This window comes from Mus musculus, chromosome 15 (assembly GCF_000001635.26).
Source record: "Mus musculus strain C57BL/6J chromosome 15, GRCm38.p6 C57BL/6J".
In the NCBI taxonomy this organism is placed as follows: domain Eukaryota; kingdom Metazoa; phylum Chordata; class Mammalia; order Rodentia; family Muridae; genus Mus; species Mus musculus.
This window is the reverse complement of record NC_000081.6, coordinates 97,814,388-97,842,151: the sequence shown is the minus strand read 5'-3', so window position 1 is coordinate 97,842,151 and position 27,764 is coordinate 97,814,388. Positions and strand designations below refer to the sequence as shown.

The 27,764-nt window shown below is 52.4% G+C and overlaps 1 protein-coding gene and 1 long non-coding RNA gene across 17 annotated transcripts in view; one reads left to right on the top strand and one right to left on the bottom strand.

Annotated features, from left to right (window-relative positions):
• Nucleotides 1–27,764, top strand: part of Hdac7 (histone deacetylase 7) — a 51,842-nt gene that overhangs the window by 2,351 nt on the left and 21,727 nt on the right. For 2 of the 15 annotated variants that reach the window (XM_006521210.3, NM_001204276.1), the window contains exons 1-2: nt 10,385–10,793; nt 15,361–15,417. The exons of 4 other annotated variants lie outside the window; for them this stretch is intronic. Coding sequence is in view for 4 of the 11 variants with exons in the window: in XM_030248669.1 (XP_030104529.1) it covers nt 10,284–10,314 (31 nt within the window). In the remaining 7 variants the exon portion in view is untranslated. Of the gene's footprint in view, nt 1–10,131; nt 10,315–10,384; nt 10,794–15,360; nt 15,418–16,591; nt 16,647–18,380; nt 18,576–19,647; nt 27,444–27,764 lie in introns of those variants that run through there. 9 more of the 15 variants (NM_001204277.1, NM_019572.3, NR_166212.1 and 6 more) reach the window with 7 other exon arrangements.
• Nucleotides 119–11,466, bottom strand: Gm33636. Of its 2 annotated transcripts, XR_001781759.2 has the most exons (4): nt 10,847–11,466; nt 2,917–3,131; nt 1,577–1,655; nt 119–655 (listed from the first exon to the last, which is right to left on the bottom strand). It is a non-coding gene; the product is annotated as a predicted gene, 33636 (long non-coding RNA). The 2 variants fall into 2 exon arrangements; XR_384426.3 differs by lacking the exon at nt 10,847–11,466 and having other exon boundaries at nt 2,917–6,073.

Sequence of the window (27,764 nt, the reverse complement as noted above, 5' to 3'; positions counted from 1 at the left end):
TGTCAATTTGTGTGCTCTCTCTGTGGGAAGGGTTTTCAAAGCTGACTGCTGAATGACTGCAGATCTCTCATGTGCTTTCTCTCTGCTCTCGGGGTGCTGACCCGGCACTACCTGCTTTAGTTCGGTTTCTGCCTGTTCCACTCAGTTCTCCCCCAGCTTCCATTCTTCAGCCTATTGGTTTATTTAGTTTCCTCTTCTGAGCTCCAGAGGACCACTGTCACCTCTGTATCTTCAAGTTGTCTTCCAAGAACCTCAAACCTGTTCATAGCTTGGTTCCACATTTCCCTACAAATTTGTCTCCCCAACCCCAAATTCCCTAATTCCACCTGAGTTTGGGGCTCTTTGGAGAAGGGAAAGAGGAAGTGGAGGCTGCCATTTGCCTTTCAAGATCTGTTTATTTCCTTTGTATTAATTTGCCTGCAACACATGAGTGCCTGGTGCCTGTGAGGCTAAGAAGAAGACATTGGATCCCTGGATCTGGAGTTATTAGGTGGTGGTTAGCAGTCACATGGGAGCTGGGAACCGAACCAGGGTCCTCTGGAAGAGCAGCAAATGCAGCAAGAACTCTTAACCGATGAGCCATATCTCCAAACCCAGGCTAGTGTTCTCAAAGAGGAAGTGGGGTCCTCCCAATCTTCAGTCCAGAGCAAGAGGCCTGGGAAGGGGTTGAGAATGCAGGCTGCTACGTGACTCAGTTTCCCTGCTTGCACGTGTGCTAGAACTGATCTCAGGTCTAGAGCGATGAGCAGCCGCTCTACTAAAGTAAATATACCTATGTCACTGACCTTGCTGGCCACCTCCTGGGGTCTTTCTAAGGGACAAAGGACTTAAGCTCAAAGTCATAAACTGTGCTGTCCCCTACAGTAGCCACAGACACAGGGGCCAGTCAGAACTGAACTATGTTGTAAGTGAAATAAACACCCTGGATTTCAAGGACTTGGTATGGAAAACAAGGAAGACAATAATTTTTCTATTTTGATGATATGAAATGATACTTTCAATATACATTAAGTAAATATACTATTAATCATCTATTTCTGAATTTGTGGGCATGGCAACTAGAATATGTAAAGCTGCACACACTGTCTTTACTCTGTCTCTACTGGATGGTTCTGGTCTAGACTGTCCAGTAGGGGGAATCATGGGCTCAAGGCTAAGGAGCCAGTGATGACCCAATGGGTTTAAGCACCAAGATCCCTAAAGATGTGTGCTAGGCAACGCACCTACTAGATGTCTGCAGACTCTCAGTACCCAGCCTTTCCCATACAAAGCAGAGCAGTGCATTTGCTGGCAAACTCCTTCAAGCCTGACTTGCCTCTGAGCTGGAGATCTGCTTCCTGGAGTCTGCCCCATGTACAGCTCTAAGGACTACCCTAGCTTTCTATCTACTCGAAGCTCACAGGTCAGTTCTTTGCCATTTCTCTTGGACCAGGTCCTGCCTACCCGCTCTTCAGCCTCCTTTCCAGAAAGCTAGAGGTGTCATTCCTCAAGTCTGGAGTACCCCGTTCCTGTCCACTTGAAATTAGTCTCAGCCTACATACATGCTGGTTGGGAATAAAGATGGCTGTAAGCTCACCTTGACCCTGGGCCTCCAAATTCACGACTTGCATCTTAGGCACATCTTGTGCTTGCTCCATGCCTAACCTTTTTGTCCACTGGTCAGGAATAGAAAGGGAAGAAAAGGCAGTAAGGAGGAGACAGGCACACTCCATTAGGCTTCCCTTCTTCTTCCTGTCTGTGCCCAGCTAAGCCACAGGAGGGCAGGGACTAGGCCCATCTGCCTGAGCAGCCTGCCCCTCCCTCCCGCCTAGCTGACTCCACCTCTCCCAGGTCCTGGCTGAGATCCTAAGGCTCCAGGCAAGTGGGGGAAGGGGAGCCACTCCTACTTTCCCAGCAACTGCCACTGCTTCTTCCTGTTTTGCTAAAACTTTGGCTTTGGACCCAAGTGGGAGGGGGACACTGCCTGTAGCTCCTGCCCCCCAAAGGTCAACCTGGTTCCCTTGGCCCTCTTAGCTGGTTATTTATAGCCCCCTAGGCCCTGCTGAAAAACTGGCCCTCTCCTCCCTCAAATGTCAGCAGCTGTGGCCATTGCCCCAGGGATGCGGCCAGATGCGCAGATCACTCCAGATGTGCAGTGCCACATTTTGGAGAAGGAGCCAGGCGCCTTCTACAATTCATATGGTGTCCCCTGAGTCTGTCCCAGGCTCCCTTTAAGGCCAAGAAAATCCCAGAGTATCTCAGGAGGGTCAGAAACATTGTATCAATGTTTCTACCTCGCTAACCTCCCTAGGCTACACTGTATACCCCAGAATGGTGCTGGAGTAAAGAGCCTACAGACACTACTTGATTCACTTGCAAGTAAACTTAGTTCAGTACTCATCTGATACTGACTTTGTGGGGAGACCCAGACTGAGGGAGACAGAAGAGACAAGAAGCTTTCTTCTGTTCCTGTTGTTGGCGTCCACACTCAGCGCTAGCACAGCACAGCATGCGTCAGGCACTGTGCTCAGCACTGCATGTCCTGATCTCCACAGCCCTAATATGGCAGCACTTCTGGCCCCGGTCTAGAGAGAGTGAGCCAAGCCTCCTCCAGGTTAAACAATATGCCTTATATACTGGAGAAGAAACCAACTCCATCCAGCCCAGGGCTCCACATCTTTAATCTTCTCTACAGTGCAGCACCTCCGTATCTTACCATAGTCCTCTCTGTATCTTCAAACACTCAGGGAAAACTCTGGAGCCCTAGCTACAGGGCTCCTAAAGAGGTGCTGTTTATACCAAGCCTTCCCTGCCCTCTGCCTGTGACCCCCTGGGCCCAACAGGAGAGAGGGACCTGGTAAGGTAGAGACTGCTAGACTTACTGTTAAGCTTCCTTCTGATAACCAGGGCCCAAGGGGCAAGTGATTCTGATCTAACCTTCCCTGATCCAATCCACAATGGGCTGATGACCTGGTGGAGCCCTCTCTGTAAGGTTCCTCTGTAGTCCATGCTGCTGGTGTTCCTTGCTGTTGTGGGTAGCCTTCTGAGCTCCAGGTTCTCTTCCAAGACTCTCTTTGGGTAAAGATGACTTCCTCCATGGTAGATGGTGGCTTATCCCGCCTCTACGATGAAGTATGCCACAGTAGATGCTCCTGTGAGCAGATAAAGAGGAGTGGGTGCCTTAAGAGCTCAGCGTTTCCCCCTGACCTTTAACTCCATGCTCTCTATGTGGACCCCACTACACTCACACACACAACTCAAATTCATTTTAGAAGACACTTCTGGGAGAGGGGAAGAGTGTCCCCACTGGGCAAGACCTTCTCTCCTCTCTCCTGACATTCTGAGGCCATGGCCCACAAAGAGGAGATCTGTACAGAACGGGCTCTTTCTTTCTCCAGTCAGAGCAACTACTAGGAACAGAGGGTCATGCTGGGAGATATGACAAGGCCAATGTCAAGCAGGCCAGTGGGTGGACCACAGTGTCCCTGCAGGGGCCCACTGGAGCGAGTAATTGCAAACTGGATGCAGAAAGGTATTTTGCAACTCAAATGGATTTCTTCTCATGATTAGAGTATGGCCCAGTGGCTGCCTCCCTGACCGTAATCTCTGCTGGCACTGGCGGCTGGGGCTGGGCTGCTGGCTTGGAGAAGGAGTACTGACCTAGAAGGCTAGAGCAGAAGTCTTCTCCCTGCCCTGCCACTTGTTAACCATGTCACCCCTGGCAAGCTATCTCCCCTCATGCCTCAGTCTCTTCATCTGCAAGGAATGGTGTGGGTTAGATCAGGGAGCCCCAAACTGAACCAGACCTGCCAATGGCCTGTGAGTTTTAGAACATACCAGGGGGACTAGGAGGACTTTGTAGCTTTAAGGTCATGTCTGGTCAGGGGACTTTGTTCATTAGTGACCTTATAAATCTCCCGTAGCTCAAAGAAGCAGATTCTAGTAAATAGAAGAGTCACACTCTGAAGTTTCGCCGCTGTGGGACCTACTATATCAGAGGGCGGGTAGAAGACAATTTATTCTGTCATAGTTCCTAGCCGTGATTATTATTTTATTGCTGCATTATTGCCCCGAGGATGGGGTGGTGCCCCATCTGTTTCTTGGTGGAGGAGGCCCTGGCCTCGGGGGTCCTGGCTCACCTCGGGGGCTGGGGGTGGGGCTGAGCTAGCAGAGCAGGGAGGGGTGGGAAGGGCCTTCTCTGGTGGGTGAGTCCTCTTGGCAGGGGTGATTGGAGTTTGGCTAGATGCGCTTTGGCATCCATTTCTGGGCTGAGAGAGTCTCTTCCCCCACCCACCTTCCTCCCCCACTTTCCCAGCTTAGCTACTCGGCCTGGGGACTGCCCCTTCCCGACTTCCTCCCCAGGCTCCCTCCAGCCCTTGCCAACCTCATTCTTGAGCCTCGCTAATCTGTTTGCCACCCCTCAGCTTCCTAGCCTCGCCCTTGCCCTTGTGCATGCCATTCTCCCTACCTGGAATGTCACCCCCACCCCTAGCCCCACTGATTCACACTTCTAGGCTCTGTCAAAACCCAGCTCAGCTCAGGACTTCCTGTAGCCAGGCTGCTCTCAGCTCTGATCTTCCTCAGACCTGAAGCCTCTCCTCCCTGCCAAGTACTCATTAACACTTGGGATAACAGAATCGGAAAGTGACTTTAGACTCAGAGAAAAGGAGCACTGATCTGGAGCCAGGCACTCAAGCGGCAGAGGGGAAACTGAGACCCAAGAGGGAGGCTGTGACTGAGCCAAGATCATGTAAACCAAGACATCTTTCACATAGCTGGCTTTGTGAGAGGCTTTCAAGTATGCTGTGTGTTTGGTTTCTTCAACACATTGTGTTTTTGTTTTTATATTTAGTGTTCTTTATCTCCACATTCCTCTGTGTGTTGTGTGTGTGTGTGTGTGTGTGTGTGTGTGGTTTATCCAGGAGCGACAATAAACGATTATACTAGCTCACACACTCTAGTGGCAAAGGTTCCAAAGCTTGCACGGGCACTGCTCAAGCCACCCAATGACACAAACTCCAAGTCGGTGGTGTGAACGCTTGCATATATTATTCATGCGATTTCTGACTCTGCCTGTGAAGTAGGCAGCCAAGATCTTGCTGGTTTACAGAGCAGGAAACAGAGGCTTAGGCAGCACCCAAGAAGCTCGTGGCTGAACTGGCCTAGAACTGAAGTTCTACTCTCAGGCCTGGAACCTGAGGTCCACAATGCTTCTCTTCCAGCTCTTTCCTTATGCTCCTTGTGGGGGGTCGTCAAGGGGTAGCCTCTGCTAACATTGACACTGGTTTCCCCATCACCTTGGGGTTGAAGAAACTGTCCCTGGCTTCCTGCCCCTCCCCATCCTGTCCCAGTGTTTTCTCCATGCGTCTCCCCACCACTTTGCCAGTACACAGACACACACACACACACACACACACACACACACACACACACGTATATTCAGAGCTGCAGGTGTCTAGGGCAACAGACCACAAGAGAAACCACATCACCTTTGTTGACTCCGGAGGGAGGTGAGGGGAAGAGGGAAGAGACTTGGGTAGCTCTCAGCCTGTTCGTTCCCCACAGTCATTAGCCCTCCCAGCCTGAGCTATCTGGATGGATAGCCATGACAGCACAGTGTTTGTAATCCAACCACTCCGCCCTAGCCTAGAGGGCGCCTAACGCTTCTTGTCTCAGAAGGTGAACTTAAAGAGTGGGGTCTGCACGAGTGCTGGCACCCCTAAGCCACACCCCCCCAGCTTTACCCAGAATATTCATACAGTCTGTTTGACCGTGCCTGTGCAATGTAACAGAGAAAGATGGAGGACAGAGATGGGCCCACGTGACTGGGCTCAGTGAGACGGAAAACTGGCTATCGGGAGTGACAAACAGGGATCAAAAGAAACCTCAAGTAACCAGGCTACACCGGAGCTGGAGACCGCGGCATAGCTTCTCTCCAGTTTGGAGCCGTTACACAGGCTCCGAGTCAGATATATTAGGATCAGGCCACTTGCTGGCTCTGTGGCCTTGGGCAAATTGTTTGCTCTTTCTGTCCTCTGCTTGGCACACTAAAGCATTGGTACCCGAGGGAGAGGTAAGGGAGGGTTCCTGAGCAGCACGGGGTGCACAGGCTTTTATTTATTTATTTATTTATTTATTTATTTATTTATTTATTTGTGTGTGTGTGTGTGTGTGTGTGTGTGTGTGTGTGTGTGTGTGTGTGTGTGTTTGTATAGAGAACTATAGAACTCCCTGAACCTGGAGTTACAGGCAGTTATGAGCCACCTGAGTGGATTCTGGGAGCTGAACTCAAGCTCTCTGCAGGGACCCCGAGCACTCTTAACTACTGAACCATCTCTTTGGTCTCTTTTTTTATTTTATTTTATTTTGTATGTATGCGCAAGTGCATGCATATGTGCGTTGTGGTGTGTGTGTGTGGTGTGTGTGTGTGTGTGTGTGTGTGTGTCTGTGCACATTAGCACGCGCATGCATGTGCAAGCACGCGCGCTCACACACACACACACACACACAAATACACACGCATACATGTCTGGTATTTGGATGTGTGTAGGTGCATATGTGTACAGGTTTATACATCGGCAGGTGCATGGAGAGGCCTGAAGGTAGCACGGTGTCTTCCTTAATGGATCTGCTCTTCGCTTCTGTTTATTGAGGCAGGGTCTTTTGTTGAACCTGGAGCTAGCTAGCCAGCTCGATGACCACCTTCCTCCGAGAGAGTCCCGACTCTGCCTCCAGAATGCTAGGATTACAGGCAGCTGCCACACCTGTCAGCTTTTCTATGGGTTGTGGGGATTCGAACTCTCCTCCTCACGCCTGCACATCAAGCTGTCCACTGAACCTGGTTCCATCTCTTAGGCCTGCTTCTTCTACTTGTTATTTCTAGTCCCAGGAAACCCTTTATTTGAAGTTGAAGACTTAACCTACCCTGTTAATCTGAAAGTCAAAAAGCAGTTAGGACTTGATCCTGGATTCAACCTAATTCCATGCAATGCTGCTGCCTGCGGACTGGGTGGGTGGGTGTGGGGCTGGGGAGTGAGCACACCCTGGCTGGCTTTGTGAGGCATGTGGGAGAGTAAGTGCAGGTTGGGGTAGCTGCAGTCAGCACCTGTAGAAGGCTCGCACAGGTTTGGTTGCTAGTGCCTTGACACTCAGGTTACTTCTCTGCAACTTTGAGTCTCGGTCTTAAGTGGGCTCCCAACAGCATTTGTTGAATGAGCAGATGGCTTCTAAGTTGTTGAGCAACTTTGGTCGGGTTTCTTCACCTTTATGGGCCATACTCGATTTATGAGCATAACAAGGATAATTAAGACTAAGAGATGGCAGGTGTGTGTGTGTGTGTGTGTGTGTGTGTGTGTGTGTAGCAGCTGGAGAGATGGCTCAGTGGCTAAGAACACTTGTTGCTCTTGCAGAGAACCGGGGTTCAGTAACTAATATCCACATAAAAGCTCACAACCATGGGTAGATTAACTACAGTTCCAGTGGATCTGACAAACCTTCCTGGTTCCAGGCGGGCAGACAACCTCTACTGTCCTCTTTGACCACCATATATGCATACGTGCTTGCAGACCAAATACTCGTATGCATAATATAAAACTAAACAAATCTTCAAAACATAGAAGAAGAATTAATGACCTGATACTTGCCCAAAGGCCAGAGTGGGACTCTTTGTAAACACTTGGTAAAAGGTAGCCCACCAAGGCAAGAAGAGAAGAAAGGGGAAAGAAAAGGATGTGGAGGCCTTAAGTGGACAGAAAACAGAAAGGGGTATGCAGGCTTTTTGTTGTCCAGTGACCCCCAGGGAGAGCTTTGAACAACTCATGGCAGATCCTACAGGACCAGTCCCTCCACGAATACACCCCCCCCCCCCCCTGACAGAGTTTCTCTATGTAGCCCTGGCTGTCCTGGAACTAGCTCTGTAGACCAGGCTAATAATGAACTCATGGAGTCCCACCTGCCTCTGCCTCTACCTCTGCCTGTCTGCCTGTCTGCCTGTCTGCCTGTCTGCCTGTCTGCCTGTCTGCCTGTCTCTTATACCTGGTATTCAGCTGAGCAGGCTGTGAGAAGTCTGGATGCAAGGGCTCTTGAGAAATTGCCCGTGGTAGCCATCATAGCAAGGAGGTAGCTTGGATTTTTCTGTCGTATATCTATCTCTAGAGGTCCCAGGAGGCTAACATGTGCCACCAGGGAACATGGAACTTAGCATTGGCTTGGGAATCCATTGTGAGGCAGGGGATATTGGAGTCATAGGTAACTCTGGCAGCATCCCAGAAACATCTGGCTCAGCACCCCAGAAACATACCGCAAGTGCTGGTCTCCTCTCTGCCTACATTTTGCAGGCAGTGAGTCCTGATGTGAACCGAAAGCCACAGGTGACCATTGTGAGCATAGACGGGTGGTGAGCATAGATGGGTGGCCACACATCTTTATCCCAATCACTCAGAAGTCAGTGGTTAGACTGAAGAGAAGAGGTAGCTTCAGGAGCAGATGCACGGATGCTGCGCCAGTAGAAATTAACGAACAAGAAATTCAGCACAGAAACAGCTTTAGGAAAGGAAGATGTGGGGGCAATGTACGGTTACAGGAGGAGAGAGATAACAAGAGAGATTGGGGGTCCTCTGTACACAGGTTTCTTTTTTCCCCTGAAGTCTGTAACCCTCACGGAAGTCGTTGGAAGTAGAGTGCTCTGGTTTGGAAAGACAGCTCAGTGGATGAGGAAGTGTCTAGCAGAGCCAGAATGGACAACTTCCGACAGAGGGTCTATTAGAGATGTCTAGCTGGAGGGAGATCTTGGAAGGTCATGAATATTCATGAGTCAATGAAGAACTCGGAAGCCACGCTGAGGCAGTGCTTCCAAGCTAGGTACCTTGAACACTTGTGATAAAGAAGAGATTCAGACTCATAGACTAGACAGCTGAGGGTCAGTGCGGCTGGGAGAAAATCAGTGCTGGGGTGGAGTCCTTCAAGGGAAAGAAAATCCTTCCGGCTGAGGCTACAGAAATCGTGAAACATTTCAGAGGAGATGAAGGGATTTCAACAACAGAAGGGAGAAAGGTAGAGCGGCATTTACTCTGTAGGGAGTGTCTTAGGCCAAGGCAAGGAAGTGGGTAAGTATGGGGACATGAACAGCTAGCTGACAGGGCTGGCTGTGGTAGTAATAACGGTAACTACCTCTGAGCAAAGTACCAGGAGACACTGGGCAGGGATGTGTGTGGTGCCACATTGCAAGAGGCCATGGATGCTAGGGCAAGGTTGTAGTACCCATTAACAGGTACAGAGGAGTTACACTTAGCAGCTGAACAAGGGCACATGAGTCTAGACCTGTGTGTGACCTAGCAACATGGCCAACGTCCCTCTAGGCCACTCAAGACTCTGGCTTCCAAGATATCACATCTCTAGGTCTGCCTCATTTTCCCCTTCTAAAGGTTCTTGGAGTTCCGAGGACTCAGAGAGTAGATTGGGACCAGAAGGAAGCTGCCTTTCAGTGGCGGGCACCTCAAGGGCAGGGGAGCATAGTGTTCCTGGTGAATGACCGCTCTCCCTTCCCAGTTTTCTGACCTGCCAAATTGCTGGAGGCAACAGGACTGACAGGCCAAGCCAGGAAACTCAGTGGGAAGGTCCTCGGCCCCTGACCCTTGAATCTGACCTCCTCCCGTCTAAGATGGGGGAGAGGCAGGGAGGGCTTCAGTGCAAAGCCAGTCCTCAGCTGAGTTTATTAGCTGAGGGAGGGCTGGAGGCGGCTGCATTCCGACTCACAGACTGGAACATTTCTGTGATCCGCTGTAATGCACTGGGGGACACTGGGCACATTGCTGAAGTTTGACTCATAGGGTCCAGGAGTGGGGGGGCAAAGGAGGGTCATTGTGGAGGGAGAGGAATGGAAGAGGAAGAGGAGAGGATGGAAGGAAATCCCTTGAGAAAAATTTTTTTTAAGTTTCGAAAACTGCACCACCCCCCATCCCCTTTTTTTTTTCTTTTAATAGGAACAGACTGGACCCTTCTGCTCCCCTCAGCAGACAGTGGGGGCGGGGGGTGCCACTGGGGTTGGACTGGCAGTGGTTCAAATCAGATCCTGAAGTGTTCCTGAGGAGAGTCGTGTGTGTGTGTGTGTGTGTGTGTGTGTGTGTGTGTGTGGTGTGTGTGTGTTAGGATGGGGCAGGGGTGTCCGTCTGGGATTCCTTGCTCGAGACTCCAAGCGTGCCCTGCTCTCCCTGTGTGTAGCGCTGCCCTCGTTGACTTAAGTGTGTAGATGTGTGCACAGGAGTCCTTCCCCGAAGCGTAAAGCACCCTGGCTTGTGTAAACATGGATGCACGCCCGTGTACGCTGTGTATGCACGGGTGCGTGCACTCAGGTATCTGGGTTTCCGGGAATTGTGCGCGGGGCGCAGCGCCGCGCGGCGGCTGGGGCTTCCGCGGCCGCGCGCGGGTCCGGCCGCGTCCCGCGTTCCGGGTTCGGCGCTGCCTCCCGGGCGGTGAGCCGCGCCCCGCCGCGATCGGTGTCTGCCGCCAGGCTGTGTGCTGCTGAGCGAAGCCCGGGTGGTGTGTCCCAGGGCCGCCAGCGCCGGCCCCCTCCCTCCCCTCCCCCTTGGCCCGCTCTCAGACTCAGATAAAGCATTTCCTTCCATTGTCATCCTACCCGGCCGGCCAGGCTGCCAGGGCCCTCCCCCTCCCGGCCCCCTCCCTTCCTCTCGCCGTCTCACAGTCGCTCTGCAGCCTCCGGCGACCGGGGGGATGTGAGGCCGGCGCCCCGGCCCCCCGCCCGCCATGAGCCCCCGGCTCTGAGGGCCCCGGCCCCTGGATGCACAGCCCCGGCGCGGGTGAGTACCGGGCGGCCACCCCCTCCCCGTCCGCCCCGCCCTGCGCGCGGCACCCTGCGCTGCTCGCCCCGGCTCCCGCTCCGGCTGCGGCTGGGTCTCCGGCCGGTCCGGCTGGCCGGGTCCTCCGCGCGCCCTGGACCGCGCCCGCTCGCCCGGGCTCTGGCCCGCTCGCTGCCCCGGCTGGTTCCGGGGCCGAAGGGCTCCGGCCTCCTGCGGGGCGCCCACATCCGCCCGCTCCCGGGCAGCGACAGGCCCCGGGGAGGCAGTGGGAGGCCCGGGGCCGCCTGTGCAAGGGCCGGGCGTCCCGTCACCCTCCTCCCCGGGATCCGGGAGGCACGGCCGGCCGCCGAGGCCCGGGAGGGGGCGGTGCTCCGGGACCAAAGGTTTGGAAGCGGGAGGGCAAAGGCTAGGACCCACTGAACTGGCGCAGAACTTGCAGGGCTGGACATCAGCGCCCCTGTCTTGTAGAACTGGGCAGGGCCCTACTCAGATCCTGTAGCTGAGGGAAACGTCCCCTGGAGGGGTACTGGGCTGGGAGATTTCTCTGAGCATCACCCCTTATCCTTGATCACCCATCATAGAGAGACAGACACTGTGTTCAGCCTAGCAGTGAGGACAGTTAAAGGCGTGGGGAAGTGGGGGCCGCAGGCTGAGTACTGAGAGAGGTAGGGAGGTGGGGAGCTGGATCTAGCCCCCCCACCCCCACCCACCCCCAGTCTGATAGTACTGAGAAGTATGAGAACCCGGGCAAATCTGGCAACTGAACTGTCTTTTCGCCACTGCGATTTCTCCGCCAATTGAGTTGGAAGAAAAACCTAAGTCCTGCATGCAGGTCGCTTAATGAGTCCCACTTATTTCTCACTGGCTGCCGGTTTGGGGCCGACTTAGGGCTGACCATTGGTTCCCTGAACTATCCTTGCTGGCTGTCCAGCACTCCCCCAAAGCATCCTGCATCATCTGGCGGGGTTGGCTTGCTGCTAAGTATCCCTTCCCACATCCCAACGCAGCATCTGCTTGAGGCCCAGTTCTGCCTGCCAAAGTTTCAGGGTGATAATAGGACATTGGCCCTCGGTGGCCCTGGAGGGAGTGCAACATCTGGAATCAGGAGCTAGTCCTCCAGACTTTTACCTAGATTTGCTCAAATTCCATTGCAGACTGTCACTTTGGTTGGTTTCTATCCTCTAACTTGTACTTAGGTGACCCATTTCTTCCCAAGAGGACCCCCATGGGCTGCGGTCGTGCCTCCCCTCTGTGCCAACCTTCCGAGCCTCTTCTCCATCCGCCGCAAATCATCCTTCACTCTTAACCTCCTTGCTCTCTGCAGCCTCACGTCTCCCCTCAGTAACTAAGTACTTTTCTTCTTTACAGTGATTCCTGGGGGGGAAATGAGGCACAAAGCAGTTCCAGTGTATGGTACCCAGATAACTGAGATTGGACCAAGTCCTGAACCCAATGGGGCTGAGGCTTGTGTCTCTGTCTTTAGTTTTATGATGTCCTTTCCAAGCTAGACCCTCAGAGCTGTGCGTTGGAAAAGCTAGGTACAGGGTGCATCTGAGCCCCCTGCTGCTCAGTTTGGCCCCTTAGCTGGGGCATTTTTCTGTGTCTCAAGGGCATATGCTGAGCTTTGAGGCAAAGAAGGTTTCTCTTCTAAGCAGGTCACCTTACTTAAGCAGGCTTTTCTCAAAATTAACATGATAAGGTGGGTGGGTGGGGAGGATTCTCAGTTCACTTTCCAAAGCTCAGAGCTAGAGGGACCAACCGCACATAGCCAGTCAGTAATCCACGGGGAGTAAGGGAACAGGCAGAGCCTCCTGTGTCCTTGTCTCAGGGATAATGGTTCTCACCTATCTAGTTCCTAGTGGCTCAGTTGTGATGGGATTGGAAATGAGGACCTTTTTATAGCTGTAGGCACACTTCTTTCTTGGCCTTCTTTGCTCTTTGCCTTTCTTTAAGAACTGGTCGTTTCAACGTTGACAGGAGCCCCCAGAGAAAGGTGAGCTAATAATGTAAGGCCCAGAGTCACCTAGCCAAGGAATGGCACCAACCAGACCGGCCTCTGCCAGCATCTATTCTGAGCTCTTCCTTGGTTAGATGTGGTCTGGAGGCTGCAGGAGAGTATGGGGTATTGCAGGGCTTGAAGGCAGGTCCCCTTGGAGGCGCCAGCTCCAGGACTTTGAGTTTGTATATGTTGGATTTGTTCACTAGATGGGGCACTTCCTCTGGGGCAGGAAGCCTTGATTTCCTGTGTTGGGGGGTGGGTAGGGACCAGGAGTGAGGGGCCCAGTGCACCATCCCTGATGTTGTTTGGAACCACAGAAGGGCAGAGCTTTCGCTTGAAGCAGCTTCCCTAATCCAGGGGAGACAGGAAGGAGAGCTCTGGCGGGGAGGCCCAGGTTGAGGCTAGGGAAGGCTCTAAGTGCCATGAGCTGGGGGGTGGGTAGCGCAGCAGGAAGCCTGGTGAGCAGGTGACTCTGCCGGGTATTGTATTCCTTATAATATTTTCCCTGTTTCTGTGGTAACATTCCATGGGGGCCTCAGGCCTTAGGGCTGCAGGAAGGCACTCCAGACAGCCCTTTCCTTAGTGGCCCCACGTACTGGGAGCCCCCACATCTAGCTACTCCCTAAGCCTTTTGCTCTGTAGGACCAGGGCCTGAGAATCCAGTCAACTGGCCTGACCAAGCACTGACTCCGGGCCCCATGATGTCTCCTGGTGGGCAAGGGAAGAGAACTGGGCTGGATTTGGGGGGTGTCTCCAAGCAGATTAGAATACCACTCTCAGCCTCTGCCTCACCTTATCCCATCTTTCTCTCTTCTACCCTCCTCCAGTCATTCAAGGGGCTGTGGACCACGAGCCAGCTGCCTGGGGCAAGGGGTGGGGGTGGTAGAGGCAGGAGGGATGTTTTCATCAGCAGAGCATGGCTCCTTTAGTTCTGGACCTGTTCCCAGAGGCAAAATAAATTCAGGCTAGCATCTGTTTAGTGTGAGCCTCCGTGTGATATGTGCGTATGCACTGGGTGTGTGGTGGGTGTCTGTGTTTGCCCAGGGCTGTGTGTGTGTCGATGTGGTGGTTCTGTGGCAATCTGTGATCCATGTGCTGGCTCTGGTGGGTGTTTGGGGGTATGCACACATGTGGCACAGATGTGTGTCTTCTGTGTCATGTGCACCTTTGTAAGTTATGGCTCTGTGTCGGGTATATAGTGCCTATAGACAGGTTTTAGGGATTGTGTACCTATGTAAGACTTTTACACGTGTCCAGATCTTGACTTGTAAAAGCACAGCCCATGGTTTTTGTCCTTTTTTTCTCTCTCTTTCCCTTTCTCTCTCTCTCTCTCTCTCTCTCTTTCTTTCTTTCTCTCTCTCTCTTTCCCTTTCTTTCTTTCTTTCTTTCTTTCTTTCTTTCTTTCTTCTTTCTTTCTTTCTTTCTTTCTTTCTTTCTTTCTTTCTTTCTTTCTTTCTTCCTTTGTTAGTTTGTTTAATGATACAGGGTTTCTCTGTGTAGCCCTGGCTGTCCTGGAACTCACTCTGTAGACCAGGCTGGCCTCGAACTCAGAGATCCACCTGCCTCTGCCTCCCAAGGGCTGGGATGGAAGGGGCGTGCCACCACATCTGGCATCCATCCATAGTCTTTAACGCCAGTTACTGGGCTAGTTGCTTCAGGATCCTGTGAAGAATGTGTTTTAAAACATCCTTGGGCCCCATCCCCACCATCTTTTAGGGTTGGCAGGAGTTGAGGGAGGCACCTCACTCACTTGCATGGTGGGTGATTGTGGTGCTGAGCCATGCCTGAGGCGCAGAGGCCTGGGTCAGCCTTTCTGTTTATTTCTGTGGAATAGACCTGCAGAAAGAAAGGGATGCGGTGTGTCTGAGGTCACGGGCTATTTAGAGAAAGAACTCAAGACAAAGTGCAAGCTTCCTAAGACTGGTCCAGGATTTGGGTATGCGTGCGTGTGTGTGTGCGTGTGTGTGTGTGTGCGTGCGTGCGTGCGTGTGTGCATGCGTGCGTGTGTGCATGCGTGCGTGTGTGCATGCGTGTGTGTGTGTGTGTGTGTGTGTGTGTGTGTGTGTGTGTGTGTGTGTGTATTCATGCCCAGCATGGTGAAGGGGACCAGGTAGCATTGGCTGGTGTAGATGCCCGACCTCTGAGTAACATTAACTTTTCCTTTGGGGGTTCTAGCCTTTCTAGCCTTGTTCTTGCTACCCTCCTTCTTCCTCCTGTGTGGGAAAACTTTGGAATCCTCAAGAAAGAACCACACTGGCAGTCAGGGAAGGTCATTTGCCAAGCTGGCCACTCAGCAGCTCATCCATTTGTTATAGACCTGCAGAGCTCTGTGCCATACACTGGGTGCAGATGTGAGGTGAGCACAGAGCCTGACCTCTGACCTCAGGGCGCTATAGCTTTACTGGAGAACAAGAAAGCATGGGTGGGCAAGAAGATGTGAACAGTTCTACGTGGTGATTAGCTCTCTGAAGAAAACTCCCTGGATCCAGCAATAAACAACCCGACAGGACTTCCTTGGACACAGTGGCCATGGGAGCTCTCAGTGACATTGACTCCTTTTCTCCTCAGACTAGAAGTGAGTCCCCACAGCCTGCTAAGACATTCTCGGAAGCTCCCTGGACCCAGGTGAGGGATCTGGACTGAGGTCTAGCTGAGGGTTGGAGCTGGACTGTCAGCCTGGTGACTAGCAGAATCTGCTTTCCACAGGCAGCCCCCCTCCCACCCCCACAGGTTGTCAGAGAGACAGAAGAGCAGGGGCAGCCAGATAGGGCTCAGACTAAGGTTAAGAACATGGCAGACTCTTGTCAGGGTCTCCCAAGCACCGCCCATTCCTGACTCCCCTGCTCTTACCTTCCCAACTTGGGGGGATCACTGTCCCGGCTTCAGCCCCTCTGGGTGTTGCTGACTGCCTCTATGGCCTCTAGGATTTATTTATCTAGTTCAGGGCTACCAAAGAGAGGGGGTGGATCAAGGCTCAGAGAAGACGTCTGTCCTGGGAGATAACAGAATCAGAAATGAGGGTAGGGGCTCGGGCAGAGCTCAGGAGAAGCTGCCCAGCGGGGGCACCCGTTCAGAAGAGGGTGCAGGGAAGACCTGTGCTTAAGAGGCCCTCTTTATGTGCCCTTACATCTGCTCCCTAAGCTAGCCGATTTTCAGACCAGAGGGACAGAGGGGTCTGGTTCAAGCCACCTGCTCTACTTCCGCCAGAAGGAAGTGCCCCCTTGGGTCCACCTGCAGGCCTGCCCCTAAACCCCTCTCTGGAGGTTAACTTTCACATCAGCAATTTGGGCATAACCTTCCTACTCTGGGCCGGCGGCCCCCAGACCTCGTCTCCTCCCTCTCCTCAGTAGAGGGGTTCCCCTGGGAGACCCAGAGCTTCCCATTAGCAGCTGGCATAAGACAGTGCAGCCTCGAGGGATTGGAGGAGCCTGAAGGAAGAAACTAGGTCTGTGAGGTCTGCTTCTCTCCCCTTCGCCCTCTCTTCTGGAACTTCAAGTGCCTTTATTCCTTGCCCCCTGCCTCCCAGCCTTCTCAACCCCAGCTGCAGGCTCCTACTAGGGGTCGGGGAGAGGAGCTGGCAGATCAGACTCAGTGTCCCCACCCTATCTCCAGGCCACCTCCCTTCTCCTCATGTTGCCCTGCTGGGATGGGAAACCCTGGCGGTCAGTCCTCGGCTTCCTTCGGGAGCTGGGAATGAACAAGGAACTCCCTTTCGCTCTTGCATTCCGCTTAGCTCCCTGCAGAGCTGGAGCCAAGAAGCCCACTCCTCTTTCCTAAGGTGGCCCTCGGCCCAGAGGTCCGGTTTCCCTTCTGCAGCCTTCGGGATGACGAGGAGGAGCAGGGCAGGCTGGGAGGTACAGGTTCGGAAAGAGTCGGGGTGGGGGAATTCGGAGACATGGGCTGTAACCGACTTGTTTTGCTTGCCCCACAAACCTGCACGTCTGGGGCATCCGCTGCGCCCTACGGGGCCTTCAGGTTGTAGAAGTGCTCTCAGAATGACAGAGTGGTGCCACCGGGTTGGGGCAAGAGGGTGGGGGTAAAGGGGGGAGCCCCAAGCAAGGGGGAGCTGGAGGGTTAAAAATAGCAGCAGTCGGGTTTCGGTTAGCAAATGTGGAGGCGGGGAGCTGGAGGCGCGGCAAACGGGGCTGTGCTTCCCCTGGGCCCCGGAGTGAGTCACCGTGGAGAGTTGGTGAGGCAGCACCCTCTGCAGGGCTGCACGCAGGGAGCCCAGGGCTCAAAGAGGTCTGGCTCTGGGCCAGAAGGGTTGTGTAAAATGGGGAAGACTGAAGCCCAGGACCTGGGTTCGAATGCAAGTGTTGTAGTTGTAGGGGCTTGTGTGAGGATGCTGAGATTTCTCCAGACCTGTCTGCAGGCATCTGTGGAGGAGTCTAAAGTGCCCCGCAGATGTTAGCTCCAGTGCCCAGTGCCAGTAGCAAAATCAAACAGGAGGCACTTCCAGAAGGGACAAGAGGGAAGAACGATTGTCTGGGCTGAATCTCACTTTCTCCAGCCACAAGCTAAGCTCAGGCAGGCACCTAGTTCCCAGCGACTCAGGTTTTTTTTTTTTTTAATCACTAATATGAAAATAATAATGTTTTCACTCTCACAAGATTGCTATGGAGATGAAAGGGGATGGTGTGAGTGACTTATGCCACGTCTGGGAGGACCCCAGTGCACACCGAATAGTCATCCTTATTATTGATGTTATTGTTCATATTTTTGAAGGTCAGAAATAGAGAATGTTGGAGCCATGACAGAAGGAGGCCCAGCCCCAGTTCACAGGAAAAACCAGGCCAAATTCCCTGCTCTAGATTCCTCCACCCTTGTGGGCCTGGAACAGCAAGAGTGTATAGCCCACAGTCACAGGGTGGACTCCTGCTTCTCCTTCACTCCCTTCTCAGAGAAGCAGGGTGAGGGGGCACCCTAGGCTTCATAGCCAGCTGGCTTGTCAAGGGGACTGCCATGCCACCCTGGGCAGACAGCCCCTGATGGCTTCCTATGTGGAGTACCTTGCCAACATCTGCTGTGCCAACATCTGCCGTCGGTGACCTTTCTTTTAGCTCCTCCCTGGCAGCCCTTAAGAGGAGGGTGAAGCAGAGGAGAGGTGGCAGGCCAGTGACAACAGTTGTATTCCCAGTGTGCTGGCCCTGGAAGACACATGAGGCATTGCTTTCAGGAAGTATCGTTATTCAGCTGACAGGCATTTGTTAAGTAAGACCTGACGTGGCCTAGCCTGGGCTAGGCTCTCAGCATGATTCACAAGAGGCTTCTGCCCTAGCATGTAGAGAACACGGATTCCCTGAGGATGTGGGGTTCGAGAATACGTGGAGTCCTTGAAAGCCCTGTAGCCTGGTTCTCATGAGACTTATGGTTATGTAGTGACTTCGCTTCCAGGGTGTGTACATGTGTGCTGTGTGTAAAATGGCCTGTTAACGGCAGAGGTCCTTCTGTAGAAACCGACAGAATAAAGCAGAAGCGTTAACAGAAAGTAGCCACGTACTGCATGTGAGGGACCCTGGACCCTCAGCACACGCCTCCCCGCTTTCTCGTGTACCCCTTTAAGGGGCTGTCCTTTTTGCTAAAATGAGATTGCACTGTGCAACTCTGCTTTCTGGGCCAGCGATCTCGACCTTCCTAGGCAGTGTCATGATCTCATCCAGTCCCTATTTGTTCTTGGTGTTGCTTTGTTCAAACCAATAGCTCGGGACCATGCGTCTGGCTGTTCAGTTCTCTGAAAGCTCTGTAAGCACCCTAGCTGGAGCTGTGGTCTAGAAAGATCTTTGGTAAGTGCCAAGGGCAGGCCTGGCTGCAGAAGGGAACGGGATCACCCGGAGAATCTGCCCGGTAGACTTCTGCCATTTTCCAAAAATAACGGGCAAAGAGGGAGGGTACTATGGCATGACTGGATTTGGGGATGTCTGGGGTATTTGCTGTCATTAATATTAATGTAACATCTCTAAGTGCCAGCATTCATAGCTTGCAGCTATTCAGACTCCAGATGCCTCCCATTTGCTTGGTCTGTACTAAATGCCTACCCCTAAGCCAGTGGGCAGACAGGGTCTATGGCCAGTGTCCCCCACCTTCCCCAAACCTAGGGCTACTTGGACTGTCCAGAGTGAGGGTGCTCCTCTCTCTCTGCACTTGTGTGTGCCTCCACCCTTCCACCTGCCCCAGGTCTGCCCAGGGGAGAGGCTACATCCTTCCAAGGGAATGTATTCTGAGTGCCAGTCTTAGGGTGGCTTTGCTCTGGTTATGCAACTGGCACTCTCGATGGGACTTGACAATTTCCAGAGTGCTCTCACACACAGCATGTGATCCTCCAGGGCAGCCCTGGGAGGTCCGCTTGTTTAGTTATACCCTGCTGGAGGGGAGGGAGCTTACAGGAAGCCAATAAAATGGTAAGATGCACATTGAAGAAACCGGGGAAATGTAACAGGAATCAGGAAGTAGAGACGAGCCCTCCTGGAGACAAGGGCGTGAGGGGCTCAGGCAGAGATGGTGTTTTTGTTATTTGGTATGTTTTGGATGGACTATCTCAAACTTTGTGGCAGCATGCCAATGCTAGGAGGTCCTCTACTGTTCTGTGTGTTGCTTGGTGGCCTCGTCACCTGTTAGGAGGTGTACTGATCAGAAGCTTAGGTAGGCTCTGGAAGGCCAGGCAACACGTTTCTTCCCCCCCCCCCCCCCCGCTCCTTTCCTCCTGGGAATAAACCCGGGGCCTCTCTCATGGTAGACAAGCTTTCTATGGCTAAGCCACACGGCCCTCTGCATGTTCCTAACCCTTTCAAGCTCCAGTTTCCTTTGAAACAGCGTCGACTTTTTAAGGCTCTGCGGTAGGAATACTTTGTCAGTCAGCATTAACATAATGCTCACCGGTCATTACTAATGTTATTAACTAATGGCTAGAATAATATACTAAGTAACTTGGACCTTCTACCTGCCGTCACAGGGACAGTCTGGGAGACCTTTGGGTGGCTTGGATAGAAGGTGCTAAGGAAGGGACTGCTCCAGGTACACAAGCCACCGGGAGAGGCAGATAGGAGCTAACAGGAGTGGGGCTCACAGGTAGGCCCAACCCAACAGCAACCCTCAAGGGGGTGAAGACACCGGGCCCAGAAGCAGCACTGGGGTGGTGACCGTGTTTCCTGTTGCAGGGGCAAGTAGTTGAGAAAGGCTGGCAGGGATTGGCTGCTGAAGTGGGTACCAGGGCTTGCAGAGGAGGAGAGAGACAAGGCAAAGCCTAGCAGGCTCTAAACTCATAGCCCCCCACGCTACAGACGGGACCTTGCCTGCTTAGGATCTTTTCCTTGTGATAGAAAAAGATACTGACTAGAGTGAATTTCCAATAGAGCTCTAACAGCAAAGGAGTCGTGGGTGAATGGAGAATTTATGTGCCCCAGGGCTTTCTGTGTTTAGAAATACCAGGGCAGTTTGGACTGCCTGGGAAGCCTGTCTGCTCAGGAATTCTTCAGGTGCACAGGGCAGTGCGGAGCAGGCCAGGCTGCAAGGCAGTCCTGGAGATGGGAAGTGATGGTGGGCCCAGAGGAGCTCTGTCCTGTGTGTCCTTGCTCCACAGAGACAGCTCAGAAAGGCTGAGCAGCCAGAGAGGCTCCAAGAGGTGACTCAGAATCTCGCTGTCCTTTAGCAGAGAGCAGCAAGGTCTCAGAGCGTCACACTCTTACACAAATGACCCAGGACCCCTACTTCAGGATCCATGAGAGAGGTCACCAGAGGTGGCATGAAGAGCCGGGTACACCTACGGAGTCAGGGGGGACACTTTGCCACTCCTGGGAAGCTTGAGCGGCCACTGTCATAGTTACATCTACTTCCTGTTTGATTAATTTCAAGCGGGGGGTGGGGGTGGGGAGGGAGGCTGGCTCCTGGCGCAGGCTACCACTGTGTGGGGCTGTTTACAACAGCCGCATGTGGGATTCCCAGAAAGAGACTCCAAACCGGACATCCTGTGGCTGCAAAATACCCAGGTGTCAAGAGCTAAAAATAACTACTCTAGAGCTCCAGTTACCCAGAGTCAGAGGGGAAAGGGCCTGTTCACTGAGTGAGTGGGCATGGGGTGGGGGGTATGGGGGGGGGTGAAGCCTGAGCCTCCAGCCTTCAGATCTCAGGATGTCCAGCCGCATGCAAGAAGTCTCTCTTGTAGCTGAGCCCGGACCTCTGCCTGTATCCCAAGCTGCCCACCTGACAGCTGAGTCTGTATCTACAAAGCGGGGGTCACCTAAGGCCATCGGGGAAACACAGATATTCGTCACAGTAGCAAAGTTACAGTTATGAAGTAGCCACGAAAATAATTTTATGTTCAGGGGTCAAATGAGGAACTGTGTTAAAGGGTTGCAGCACTGGGAAGGTTGCTCTAGAGAAGAGACACAGCAGGGTGCCACCGAGCAGAAAAATGGAGCAGATGCCCCTCTAAGCCCCCAGGCCAACAGTCCTGTTATTGCTTGGTTTCTACCAACTCCAGTTCCTCCAGGTGACTTCTTCGGGCTGTCTTCATGGGTGCCCACAGGTAAACGAGATAGCCTCTGGCACACTCTGAAGAGCTTCCTTTGCCTTGTGTTTGCCCTGTGCCAGCCAGCTTCAAGGCGCGCGTTAGTTGAGAGCAGGGTTCTAGAGCTATCATGCTTTGTGACTCTGAGCTTTCAATGGTTAATTCTATGCCACACGTCCCTGGGTGTATGTATGTGCAGGTGCGTGTACAGGAGGAACACATGGAGGTCAGGAGAGGTACAGGATCCCCTGGAACTGGTGTTGTAGATAGTGGTGAGCTGTCATAGTGGGTGCTGGGAACCGAACCCGGTCCTCTGCAAGAGCAGCAAGTACTCTTAACTGCTGAGCCATCTCCCCAGCCCCTAACCACAGGTTATTTAGTGCTTCAGGGTCTTAGTCTACCCATCGATATACTAGAGCTAAAAACAGTAATCTGGTGGGGTTTGTAACAAGCGTTGGGTGTATTAGCACGTGAAAGGCACTTGGAGCAATTGGTACTAGCGCAGAACAGTTTGGGTGGAAGGGAGTGGGCAGCCACTGTAGTTGGGAAGGGCGGAAGTGATGGAGCTGGGGAAACACACACACACACACACACACACACACACACACACACTCACACACACTCAGAGAGAGAGGAGACAAATGCCTGTGGTTGATGAGGGAGAATTCACTAAGACCAGATGCCCATTTGTGGTGTCGGGTGGGGGCTCTTCCAGGTTCGGAGCAGACAAGATGGGTGCATGGCTGACCGCATTCCGAATCACTCCTCACACTGGTCTGCCTAGACTCCTGCTGGTTATGAGCTAGCAGCCTCCACACACCTCCCTCTGCCAGGGCAGCGCTGGTCTGAGCCATCATCTGAAGCTGCAAGATTGCAGCCGGGGCAGCTGAAGTTCTAAGAGATGTTGTTCCGCACACGGCTTTCCCCATCTGGCCTCACCACCGTCCTTAACGCCATGGGCCCTCGCTCCCCTCCTAGGCTTCATTTGGGAGCCCACTGCCTGTCCCCTGGGCTCTGGGTAGATCTGAGCAAGAAGCAGTTCAAAGCTAAGAACATGAAGCTTTGGAAGGGGGCGGGGGGGGGGGAGACCAGAAACTGTTATAAAAGGGTTGGATTCAAGGAAAATTTTAGGGAGTCTGGGGTCAGTGAGAAACTTACATTCTGTCCTATGTTTTTAGGTTCTTTTGAATTTTCAAAAAAGATTTATTTATTTTATTTTATTTATGGGTATTTTGCCTGCATCGATATGCATGTCCCTTGGAACGAGAGTTACAGACAGTCATGAGCTGCCTCGTGGGTGCTGGGAAGTGAACCCGGGTTCTCTAGAGGAACACCCAGTGCTCCCAACTGCTGAGCCACCTCTCCAGCCCCCACTGAATTTTAAAGTAGCTATAAATAATACGTATATTTTAAAAGTATTTCTTTTATTAGATTGTAATATGAAGTAATACATTTTAAAAAATTGTATGTAGCATGCACAATTGTGTATATATGTTCAATGTGCATACATGCATGCGTACACATGCAGGTGTGTGCTCATGTGTATGTATGTGTATCGGGTATGTGAGTGCACATGTGTTCATGTGTGTGGGGTGCACATATGTGTAGAGGTCAGAGTCTAGCCTCGGATGTCATTTCTCAAAGGACATTCATCGTGTGTTTTGAGTCGGGGTCTCCTGCTGTGACGTGGCCAATCTGTGTGACCAGTGAGTTCTAAGGACTCTTTTATCTCTGCCTGCCTAGTGCTGAATTCATCTCATGCTACTATACCCAGCCAGCTTTTATGTCTTGTTTTTATGAATATAAGTGTGCTTTATTCATAAGATAAAATATATATTTAAATTTTTTATTTGAAAAACAAAATGTGTGAAACTTTGGCTTGCATGTATGCATGTTACCATTGTGTACAGTGCCTCCAGAGGTTAGAGAGGGTATCCGGTCCCCTGAAAACAGTTACAGACAGTTGTGAGCCACCATGTGGGTGCTGAGACTCGAACCCAGATCCTCTGGAAGAGCAGCCAGTGCTCTTATCCGTGGAGCTGTCTCTCCAGCTTTTTAAGCGGATATTGGAGATTCGGCTTGGAGCATGCTCATACCACAAGCACTTTACCAACTGAGCTATCGCCCTAGCTCCTAAAAATACTGTAAAGCCAGTCACATTTCACTCCTAGAAGTAAATGTTCTTTTAGCTTGAGGCCAGCGAGGACCACATAGTGAGTTCCAGGGCATCCAGGGTTACATTCAGCTCCACGTTAAAAAACCTGTCTGAAACAAAACAAAAACAAGCAAAAAAAAACAAAAACAAACAAAAAAAAAACAGTATTAACTAGAGATAGAGGTATGCCCTGTTTTCTACACACCTGCAGTCTCTTCACTCAGGTAGCAGAAGCAAGACGATTGAGAATTGGAGGTCAGCCTGAGCTGAGACCCTGCCTTCGTATTTAAGATTTGGGGCTGTATTTCATGTTTCTTTGCTTGCTTGCTTGCTTGCTTGCTTGCTTGCTTGCTTGCTTGCTTGATTGATTGATTGATTTTGAAAGAGAGGGTACTTTACTGTGTAGCCCAGTCAAACCTCAAAGGGTTGATCCCCCTGCCTCCTCCTTGGATTGCAGGCAAGGGTTGTTTGAAGCTGCTTGAAAGCAGGAAACAGGCTGGTGGCCTCTGGAGGGGGTCAGCGCCTGCATTTGAAGTCACCCCTCACACTGGTTTGCCTAGGCTACTGCTGGTTATGAGCTAGCACCCCACACACACCTCCCTGTGCCATGGCAGCACTGGTCTGAGACTGTTGATGCTCCACGGTCTCCTGGTGTCCTAGGTTCAGTCAGAAGAGCCCTCCTCTCTCCATGGCTCTCACAGGCCATGACAAACAAGATATTTCTTCTCCTTGTTTATTCTTGAACTCTCCTAAGGCCCTCTTGCCTCCTCTTGCCCACAAGGAATTGGGGCTTTGTTCTCCTCTCCTCTCCTCTCCTCTCCTCTCCTCTCCTCTCCTCTCCTCTCCTCTCCTCTCCTCTCCTCTCCTCTCCTCTCCTCTCCTCTCCTCTCGAACTCAGAAATCTGCCTGCCTCTGCCTCCCAAGTGCTGGGACTAAAGGTGTGCACCACCACGCCCGGCTGGCTTTGTTCTTTCTGTATCATGGCTAGTGACTCTGAGCTGCAAGCTGGGGTGTAGGGGCTCGGCCTGGAACCCAGGCCTTTGGCTTCCTGCCTCCGGCTGCTCTCCCCTTGCAACGGAGGCCTGGTCTTCTTTAGCTTCCTTTCCACCTAATATCCAGGGACTAGGGAGGTGGGTTCAGGCTTCTTGTCACCTTGTGGGCAAGATTGAGACCTCGATGTAAGGCCCAGAAACTCAGCTTGTCCCGGGGCCCCAGAGTGGAACCCTGTGGTGTTCGCATCGAATCTGGAGATTACTGAGGGCTGTGATGTCCCCACAGGAGCAGGGTATCTGGGGCTCTCGGTTTTGGGTGAGCCTGGTGCGCAGGTTCAGGAAGGAAACTTCCTGAAGGTACATCCAGGTTCCCCAGACTGAGTGACCTGCTTCCTCCTGATTGCAGTTGCTTCCCAAAGAGGTGGAAGTGAGCTGTAGCCAGGCTCCTGAAGAAAGCCCCAAATCCAACCAAGAGCTGTGTAAAGGCTTAAGCCCTGGGCAGTGTTCTTGGTCCCTAAGGTCACTTCTCTCTTTTTCATGTGATTTGGCCCTAAATCAATGACAGCTAGCCCCTGGAAAAGGTATCGAGGTCATTGAGAAGGGGGAGTCCCCAAATTCAAGCGGGTCCTGAGGTGCAGAATATCCTCTTTTTCTCGTCAGCTTACCCTCATCACAGTGCCAGGAGATGCCTTTCCTCTTCGCGCAGAGACGTAGTCCCAGTATTTTGAACTCCATGGCACTTAGCAGAGAGCTAGGGGGTAAACGAGATCCTTCTAGAAAGTGCTTTTGGATCCAGCCTCTTTGCCAGTGTGCATGCACACACGTCCGTGTGGCTCTTCTGGACAGAGTTTTCGTCATAGGTCACCGCCACAAACTATCCTTTCCGGTCTCCATAACAAACCACAAGACCCAAGGTTATTAATTTCTCAGCACAGCACCCAGATCTGTGGTTAGCAGGGGTGCAGGGCACAGCAGGTCTCACCGTGAAGGGGAAGTGCAAGTGAATTCCCAGGATGCGGGGGGGGGGGGGGGGCGGGGACGGGGGACGGGGACGGACTCTGGGCCTAACAGGGTATTCATGTGTTGCTGTGGTAAATGCCATGACTAAAAGTAAAAGCAACGTGGAGGAGGGAAGGGTTTGTTTGGCTGAGAGTTCCATGCCACCATGGTGCACCCATCATTGGGGGAAGCCAGGAATGTGATTCAAGCAGGAACCTGGAGGCAGGAACTGAAGCAGAGACCATGGAGGAGCTCCGCTTACTGGCTAGATCTCTCCCAATTTCCCAGCCTGCTTTTACCACCCAGCACCTAGGGGTGGCGCTGTTTTCGTCCACCAATTGGCAATTAAAAAAACAAAAACAAACAAAACAAAACAAAACCAAAACCAACCAGCCAAACAAATAAACAAACAAACAAAAACAAATGCCTCACAGAGATGTCCACAGGCCAGTCTGATAGAGGTAATTCTTCAATTGAGGCGTCTTCTCCTTCCTAGGTACACCAAGATGACAACCAAGATTAAATGTTATTATACAGAAGCTGGCAGTGGTGCATGCCTTTAATCCCAGTGCTCGGGAAGTAGAAGGAGATGCCTCTCTGTGAGTTTGAGGCCAGCCTGATCTAGTTGCAGGACAGCCAGAGTTACACAGAGAAGCCCTGTTGCAAAATGTCAATGTAGAAACCTCTCCAGACCAGAGCCCATAGAAGAAAGGACTCCTAAGATGCCTAGAATGTTGATTATTCCTGGGCAGAGGAGGCTGCTTCTTGGAATAGGTGTTTCTTGGAGATCACAAACCTTGAGAAATATGCGTGTCTTAGGCAGGAAGTCGTGAGAGGATCATTGTGCGTGATTCATTCGTTCCCAAAAGGGCCTTAGGAGGTGTGACTGCAGATGATAATGGCCGATAAGTGCTACCATTGATACCGTTGAAATTAACAATATGCTGATGTGTGAGACATTGTGAATAAGTGAGGGGTGAGGGGTGAAGAGAGCAGGTCAGGATGAGCCTGTACCGTGAGGCATGGGTGTGAACATATGATGGACGGTTGCCTTAAGTCTCTCTTGCCTGGAGCCGCACACTAAGTACAGTTCCAGAAAGCAGCACCCATCTCCATTCCGAAAGTAGCCTTCTGCACTTGGTCCAGTCTGAGGAACATACCCACCAACTGCTGCCTACAGAAAGCTCCCAGATTCCTTGATCTTTCTGAGAGGGCCTTCAGTCCTTTGGCCCTGAGCTGGGATGGCAGGAGGGTGTGTTCACTGTGGAGGGTGGTAAGAGAACTCATATCTACTGCCCCTCCCAGCCTGCCTTGGCCTTTCTGTTGTCAACCTTGGTTCTGTAGTAGTTTTGTGGATTCTGAGAGGGCTTAGGAGGAGCCTGAGGGAAGTGGCCGTTTCCAAAGAAAGTATTTCGAGCCCAGGTTATCTCAGAAAGAAGCCTGAGGCTTAGTAGGTCTCTTTTCTTGGACAATCAAGGTGGCAGATACAGAATGGGTGGCAGGGGAGAGGGCTCTATACTGAGATCCTTGGGCTGTTGCACTTCACAGCTACTACCAGATCTCCCCGGACCTGCAGCCACAGCCCAGTCCCTTCCTTCTGCGAGGACCATTCCTGTTCCCCGACGTTCCCTGAATGCTTCTCCAGGCCTGCTCTCCCCAGCTCTCTCCTGACCTCCCCAGCCACAGGCTCCCGCTTCTGGCCCCACTGCACCTCCCAGCCTGCCTTTTTCCCCTCAGGCTTTTGGGAGCATGCTTTGGCTGCCCAGGGAAGATGCTATCTTCCACATCAGGGAGGGATGAGGGCACTGCTGGGTGAGCTCGGGCCTCCTGAAGTTCTTGTTGTGCACTGTGCCCAGGCAGCTGAGCAGCTGAGTCACTCAGTAGCTGGCTGCAAAAGAAAGAGCCTGAAGTGGCAGGGAGCCTGCCTCCTTCCGAGGGCAGTGGCCCTCCTCCCTTGTCCCACAGACACACTGTGACCTCTCTTTCTACAGATGGGACCCAGGTAAGCCTGGGTGCCTGCTGCCCCAGTCTCTCTGGCCTCAGACCTGGGAGAGACTGGTTGGTGAGGGGGGTGAGGAAGAGGGAGGCAAACAGCCTGGGAAAGGTGACACTGAGGGCTTGACAAAGTGGGGACTTAGCTGGGCCAGAGAGTTGAAAGATGAAGGCTCCAGGGAAGGGACAAAGTTGGGTCTCCAGAAAGGAAAAAAAGAAAAAAAAAACAACGGGAGAGGCAACTTTGGGTCCAGGCTAGGAAGCCCAACGGGGAAAGGAAAGCCAGACAGACGCCATGTCTGTCCTCGATGGGGATAGTAAAACGGAAAGG